We start from the raw sequence: 8,450 nt of genomic DNA on the forward strand, positions 1-8,450 counted from the left end.
CAGAGCACAGATAGCCCATTGTGTAGCTTTGTGCTTAATTACAAAAAAACAAATCGGTTGGTATCTGTTTTCGAAATTGTTCTCTGCATAACATTTCCTGAACCTTAAAATAATAAACATCTAAAATGGGATAGAAAAACTAATTCATTTAAAAATAACATTTAGCCACTGTTAACATGGCGTCATCATGTGCTCAGCACAATTGTACAAGAATACACCTAATTGGTGACGTCACAAACATAATCTTAAGCTTAACATAAGTATAAGCCTACTCCTTGTGTATTATTTAACAAAGATTTGTATTCCTTTATTAAAGTGACTTATTACGAAAGCTGACAAAGGTAATGCTGTTGTGGTAATGAAATATTGTGATTGTTTAAGTAAAATGAGTGATTTATTGAGTGATCAAGAGCATTATAAACATTTTACTAACAACCAGACTTAAACAGAGAAAAGAAACTGAACCAGTTTTTATTAGATTTAAAAAATAGAAATTTCTTAAAATGATTCTCTTAATAATTTTTTGAGATCTAGTGATGCAAAAACACTTTATATTTATGGTTTACCCGAGATACATAAACAAGATATACCTCTCAAACCTATTGTATCCACTAGAGGAGCGTTTAATTATAACCAAGGTAAATTTTTAGCTTGTATATTGAAACCTTATTCATTACAGGGAGAATGTGTTATAAAAAGTACAGAACATTTTACTAAGTTATTGGATACATTCAATCCTTGTAGTTTTGTAGTTAGTTTTTGTTGCTTCATTATTTATGCAAGTACAAATCAACGAATCTTTTGATTATGCTTTTCTTGCTTTATACAATATGAAAATCCAAGAACACAACTTTCTTCAGAAGTTTTAAAACAAATGTTAATTTTTACAACACCACCAATTGTATTTCAATTTAATGAGTAATTTTATTATCAGATTGAGGGAATAAGTATGGGTAGTCCATTAGCACCTGTTTTAGTTAACATCCTTATGAACATGCTTGATTATAAAGTTAAAAGTACGGTTAATCTAGGATTATGCTTTTTTGTCAGATATGTTGATAATACATTTGCTGGCTTTGTTTCCGGGCAAATGGTTGAACAGTTTTTAGTATTTTTAAATTCATTACACCCTAATAGTAAATTTACACATGAGAATGAGAATGAAGGGGAGTTATTTTTTCTCAATGTCATGATTAGTAGGGTTAATAATGTTTTTAAAACGAAGGTATTTAGAAAAGAAACACATACTGATATGTACTTGAATTGGTCGTCAGCTCATCACATATCTAAAAAATAGGGATAACAAAAACGTTATTGGCTATAGATAAAACTAATTGCAGTCCAAAAGAAGAGCCGGATAAGGAAGTACATTATCTGAAAAATGTACCGGTGAAAAGAAATGATTATCCTATTAGTGTGGTTAGAAAATACTTAAGAACTGATGGGTTGATTGAAAAGAAAAGGAAATTCATTCAGATGATTTGATTTATTATGTATTTCTTTATGTACCTGGCTTATCAGATATGATAAAAACACTGTGGACAGAAATAGAAAGGATGTGTAAACTTCCAGTTATAAGCAAATTTATTTTTTACCAGGAAAGAAGTTGAATATAATATTTAAAAAATGAAATTAAACCAACTACTGTTGAGAAAGAACGTACGTACTGTAATGATCTCTATATAGAGGAGACTCGTGGGTACTAGAATAACAGAACATGGACATGCTCCGTCACATGTCTACCAACATTTTAAAGATACAAAATGAAAATAAAATTGTTAAAATTATTTGTCGAGAACCTAATATTAATAAATGTAAAATAGAAAAAGACATTTTAATAAAGGAATACAAACCTTTGATAAATAAACCACAAGGAGTAGGTTTATACTTATACTAAGCTCAAGATTATGTTTGTGACGTCACCAAAAATCTCAAAAGTCGTAAAATGTAATGGACAAAAATATATATGGTATATTTACAATTTTCGTAAATATTTCACTTTTTCTTCATGCCGTAATACTTCGCGTTAACTCACTATTATAAAGAATCCGCAGGAGGATTTAGGAAGAAATGCAAAGTGTTTTTTAACCTTATTGGTTTAAAACTGCATAAGTACGATTGTTGTATTTGTATTTATGGCAAAATTGTTAAGGTTATCTACCAGCGTCTCTAATTTGTACTATTAACCAGGGATGTAGTCAATCATCAGCACCCTAGCACCTACCATTCACGTTAAGGGATTGGCTATCACTCCTAATGCGCGAGGAATATTTTGTCGTGTCCAATGGATTCAAACCCGACAACTGCGAAATCTAGTTGTTCCACATGTCCGACCTGCGACTTAAGTGTTATTACTAAGATTTTATTTCAACACGCGTCGTATGAGCCGAAGGAGGGGTGGGGTTGGTCTTTTTACTATGAAATTGTTGGTTACAAAAAATTTTCAATGCGGAAACTGTTAAGTTCAAAACGCGTATTTAGACTTATTTTGAACCAAAAAACTCTCACAACTTTTTTACTTTGCAAAAATTGAATAAATATTTAAAAGTTATGGTGCTTCGTTTCCAAGTGGATGTGCACAGTAAAGTACATAGACATCGTAATACAATTACTATGTGATGGTAGCTATTGGATTCTTCTTCTTTTGCTGTGACCACATTTGAGAAACTTCAGTTTCTCTTGGGAAATCGTCATCGTGAACGTCGTCTTTATACTGCACCTTGAGCTTGCAGGCTGTAATTTTAGGTGTAATGGTGTAATTCGATTCAGACACAATAGACATCAATGTGTCTCTGTAAGGTTGCTATATTCCCCTGGAAGAAGTAATGTCAAAAGTGCCATGTTTTTTGTGCTTCGCTGTCAGGACTGTGATATATTTACGAACTTCCGTGTCAGATGGTATATCGAATCGATCAGGATATGTAGATCGCAGTAAAAGTGGTGACATACGGCCGCATTTCAGCCAATGAGAATTATCAACAACAACCCCAACCCTGTTGGCTCATATGACGTGTGTTAAGATTATAAAACCTATATTTTGGGAACTTTTAGAAATTTCGGATTTAGTTTAATTTGAGTTTTTAAGCGTTATTGCAAAGAAATGAAGGATATCTTACCTGTGCATATACCAATGGTAAAATACAAATACGTTATATTCGGGGAAAATATACTAATAAAGAGGCCAAAAGATGCTAAGATAGATCCAGCGATGGTCACAACTCGACAGCCATATTTCTTGGTGAGAGCACTTGCTATGGGGCCTAAAAATCACCAGAAGAAAAAAAAAATGTACCAAAGCAAAAATAAAATAAACACTTAGCAACTGTAACTCTCATAAAGATATAAACTTAAAAATGCCTCTTTTTACCAAATTGTGTTAGGATTCACTTAAAACGTTTAAATACCAGAAAACCAAAAACCAAGATAACGTGACTTCAAATAAATGTATAATTTTCTGTAATTTATATGTGTCAATATTCTGTTAGGATTTAGTACTGGCCTCGTTGACGAAAAGAAAGTAGTGTTACCCCCAACCGGTTTACTTTTATTGTATTTTGCTTTTGAGAAGGCACACGAGATCAGATCACTTTAAAATTATCGTGACTGGACCGTGTGTTATGCAAAAAAATCGCACAGTTTCAGAATAAACGAAAATTTTGTAAAATTTCTACATTAAAATAAGAAAGTAGAAATTCTATAGTATTTCTGCATACCACAATATTACCAGGTGTGAAAACACTATGTTACTGAATACTGTTAACTGGTTATTTTTGGTGCATTTTTAGTTCAACAGCACACATTTTTTGTCAGTACAACAACATTTAGCTACTCAGTGTATGTTGCACATTGAAGTATTCTATCTGAATTGTTGTATTCTGGATATAAAGTAAAAATTCCCCATAAAATAGCATATATATATATTATCCGATTTAGGGCTACACTTACATGATTACACCTTGCAGAATTCAAAACAACAATATTTTTATTTTCACTTTGTACATTTTGTAAGGGAATATTTATCAATTCTTTAATCCTTGATGCATGACTTAATATCTCATAATAATTAATAAATGAATAAATTACTTCCGTGTTTAAAAATCTAAAGTTTAAACGAAGATGATGTAAAATTAACCACATACCTACAGTAAAAGATACGCCGACCATTATTGAAGCAACCCATGCTGTCACTCCTTTGTTTTCATGAAAATATTTCAAAAATTCCACATAGAAGATTCCAAATGTGTATGTAACGCCATCGGCTAGAACATGGATCATGAATGATGAAAAAACCACTACCCATCCCCAGCCGCCATCTGGTGGTGAAAATGTAGTTTCTTCGGAATCAAGAGAGTCGTCTTCTGTATCTTCATTTGATAATGACAGCTCTTCCTTTTCGCTTTTTGCCATTTTGATACACTCTAAATTTAGTCCACACCATATAACACTCGCGATATATGCTTAAGCGATTAAATTTAGTTCAATAAAAGCTGACAGGTGAGGCTGAATTTAGATACAGATGTTCGGCATGTCCGTCATTTTCACTGTTTAGTCGTTCATCGTTGCCGTTGTATGAAAGAAAACTCGGTAAAATTACCTGAAATTAGAATATTATGTTTAAGGGATTAAATCATGATACAACAAATACAAAAACACCTACAAATGGTTGTAAACATATTAAAACCACCACCGATAAGGCTATAACCAAGGACAGCCCCCCAGTGGCACAGCGGTATGTCTACGGACTTACAACGCTAGAATCCGGATTTCGATACCCGTGGTGGGCAGATAGCCCATCGTGTAGCTTTGTGCTGAATTACAAACAAACAAAAACAAACCAAGGACAAGGAAACTAGGGGAGCTAAGGATGTAGAAATACCCCCTTGGCTTGAAGTATAAGAGTGTGCTAAAGAATATTGCTGGTTTGCATTGTTTATGTTTTATTTCCCTATAATTTACACAAAGATATATCAGTGCAAATTGGTATTTTTAAAATATAAATTCTGTACTTTTTTGCTTGTCTTTCAGTGCTGTTGCATATTTACTAGTAGTTTAATGAGAGAAACTGTGACGTCAACCACTTAAGGAAAAGTTTGTTTTTTAGTATTCATGTTCAAAAAGTCTGTAGTGTCAGGTAGCCTTATTTACTTGTCGGTAAGTCGCGTTAAATTTTCAGTTTGTTTGCTTTCAAAGTTTGTAGCAAGGGCTATGGTTACAGCATCTTTTAAAACTTGAATATACCTGCGAAAGCAATAACCTCGTTTTATTAGCATAACAACAACTGAATGGGTGATTTACATCACATACAGGGTTTGTATTTTTGTTCAATGGTTTTCAGCATCCCTCTAAACAGCCCCCCAGTGGCACAGCAGTATGTCTACGGCCTTGCAATTCTAGAAACGCTAGCACAGATAGCTCATTGTATAGCTTTGTGCTTAACTTCAAACACACACACACACACACCCTATAAACAAAATATTCTCCTGTCAATGCCTATATCATTGAGCAATGCTTCAGGAACAGGAAATTCAAAATAGGGTGATATTTCATCTTATTAGCATACATACCAATAAAGTCATTAGCTTCCATCTGCGAGAATAAAACGTTCCTCAGCATTCCTAGGTACTTTATGAGTCCAATGATTAAGTTACTGAATCGATGGTCTCTCTTTACTTACTTAGGATTGTCCAAAGCTTTTGTTTTTCTTGAATACTCAAGTCCTGCTTCTTTAAACTGATTATGCTGTTGTTTAACTTAATTGTTCTGAAGTGTGACCTAATGGCTAGTGCTTTGGACTCCTAGTCAGAAAGTTACGAGGTCGAGATTTGATCAAGGTATGCTCTTGTCCTTGAGCAAGGCACTTTAACCCAATTGTTTCAGCCATCCAGCTGTATAATGGGTTCCAGTGGGGAATGTATCATTATTCTTATCCACTTGTGCCACTGAAACCGGATTTCATCACCGGCTCCTTTGTGCCATGGAATAGACTTGATTTGATGGTGCACAAGCATGATAGTCTTGCCGTTGGAGGTAATGAACCCGAAAAACTGGCTTGAATTCAACGTGTCCAAATAATGGCTTGTGTTTTTCGCTGCACAGTCGCCATTTTGGCGCCCTTTATTGACAAAATCTTACGTCTTGGTTTAGGACAAAACTGAAAAAAAGCTGAAGTTTTTAGGCCACTATATACCAAATGTTTCTGTCGTTCATCATTTTAAATTTATTATGTTATATAATGTATAAAATCATTTTAGACAAACTGCATTATCTAAAAATGTAGTTTCAATTATTTTTGTTTTGATTATACCTTTGGATAATTAGAACCAATCCTAATTATTTTATAAATATTCAATTTCAGTGCAGTCTTTATTCAGTGAATTATATAAACAATCAAGTTAATAGTTTCCGTTTGAGTTTATTTATTGATTAAGTATATTTTATTACAATTTACAACTTTTACAGTAAGTAAGATTTGTTTTTAGAACGGAATCGACGTTTCGATGACTGGTGCGATCATTCTCAAATACTTAAAACTTGTGTACTAAATATGATCGCACCAGTGATTGAAACGTCGTACCTGTTCTAAAAACAAATCTTACTTACTGTAAAAACTGTAAATTATAATAAAATAAGCAATTAAATTATTCTGAAGATTATTTTGTATTTTATCTTTTTATATAATTATCAAAAGTTAACGATTTACTCAACTGTATTTTTTGTCATATTCGGTAACCTAATGATTTTGTCCAGTAAAATATATTTTCTTCTATGCATGCTACATAGCCCTCAAGCATAATGCATCTAAGTGCTCATGTTTCATTTTGTTCCCGTCTTTTTGCATAAAATTCTTTATAATAGTGGTAATAACGACATGATTTAAATTTTCAGTATGCTGTAAATATTATATCTGAGATTTCAAATAGCCACGATCTTTAGCATAATAAGCGATAAGCAGATTTTTTTTATATGGCAAAACCTGTATTAAACAACTTTAAATTTTTTACGAAATTTGGTACGCGTTTATTGAAGTTTATCAGATTTTAAATGGCCGTACACAAAGAGAAACAGTTGAAAATCTAGCAATAGTAACTTTAGAAAGCAATGGGGAATATATGAAATGATGAGCTAAGTTCAACATCATGGAACAAATACACGACCTAATGTAGAATAGGAACAACGGTCAATACAATAACATGAAAAAAACTGGACACGACAGGTTGTCTGAAACGAACCAAAATTATGTGCATAGAATACTATATGAAAGAGTAGTTTCTTTGCAAAAGACACAATAATCTGAAGTATTTAGACGAAAAAAAATTTTGGTTTGAATTTCGCGCAAAGCTACACGAGGGCTGTCTGCGCTAGCCGTCTCTAATTTAGCAGTGAAAGACTAGAGGGAAGGCAGCTAGTCATCACCACCCACCGCCAACTCTTGGGCTACTCTTTTACCAACAAATAGTGGGATTGACCGTCATATTTTAACGTCCTCACGGCTGAAAGAGTGGGCATGTTTGGTGGGACAGGGGTTCAAACCCGCGACCCTCAGATTGCGAGTCAAGCGCCCTAACCACCTGGCAATGCCAGGCCTCATTAGTATAGCTTTCACTTTGCAAATGAGGCGTTTCTCTAGATTGGTTTGAAGTTTGTAAGTTGTTGTTGTTGTTTTTATTTTCATGAAAAACCGTAAAAGCAAAATAGTTGTAACGTCATTCAACCCGTAGTCCATTTTTATACAAAATATGTATCTAATGATCTAGTATGTATTCTTAAATGCAAATAACACAGGCCTGCGATGGGTTTATTGTCTTGGAATTTTTACATGTTCTACGGTAATTCCTGTACGCTGAATCCAAAAATTATATCCATTTTTCGCCATCACGTACAGATTTTCACAAAACGTCATAACGCAATATGTAAAAGAAATACTACAGCAAGTAGTTTTGAGACACAAAAAATAAAATCAGGATGAATGAGGTAGCATATTCGTTTGAAATCAATATTCTTCCCTTTTCTTCAGTTTGTTAACAAACATAATAATAATAAATGTCCATTCTGGTAAACGAAATAATAATTTGATCTAAGTACGAGTTTTTTTTTCCTGATTTGTAAAAAAATTTTACATGATAGGGCAAAATGAATATTATTTTCAAAATCTGTGCAGCTGAATTATGAAGTTTAAATTCGCAGGCCTGTGTAATTGGTCATTGAGCCTGTATTCGTAAATAACTATTTGCTATAGACGATTTTGTATGTTTTCAAATAATTTCACTTCAACTCATCAATTCAGTTTAAATAAACGTTTTCTTTCTAATTTCCTTCTAATTCATTTAGGTTAACAGGCTTTTATTTATTACTTAATTGTTATCTACAGGCCCTCCGAGAGGGGGGGGGGGGACTGCCCAGGGGCCCGGGCGAATGAAACCTGGTTATGCCGTAAAGCCCGCAAAGCATCT

General features: G+C 33.4%; 1 protein-coding gene across 1 annotated transcript in view; it reads right to left on the reverse strand.

Moving 5' to 3' along the window:
• Nucleotides 1-8,450, reverse strand: part of LOC106463600 (monocarboxylate transporter 12-like) — a 39,818-nt gene that overhangs the window by 21,625 nt on the left and 9,743 nt on the right. The window contains exons 2-3 of the mRNA XM_013923647.2: nt 4,140-4,594; nt 3,117-3,260 (exon numbers count right to left, since the gene is read on the reverse strand). Coding sequence (XP_013779101.1) covers nt 3,117-3,260; nt 4,140-4,407 — 412 coding nt within the window. The 5' untranslated portion in view covers nt 4,408-4,594. The remainder of the gene's footprint in view (nt 1-3,116; nt 3,261-4,139; nt 4,595-8,450) is intronic.

The sequence above is a fragment of the Limulus polyphemus genome, unplaced genomic scaffold (assembly GCF_000517525.1).
Source record: "Limulus polyphemus unplaced genomic scaffold, Limulus_polyphemus-2.1.2 Scaffold1444, whole genome shotgun sequence".
Classification (NCBI taxonomy): Eukaryota; Metazoa; Arthropoda; class Merostomata; order Xiphosura; family Limulidae; genus Limulus; species Limulus polyphemus.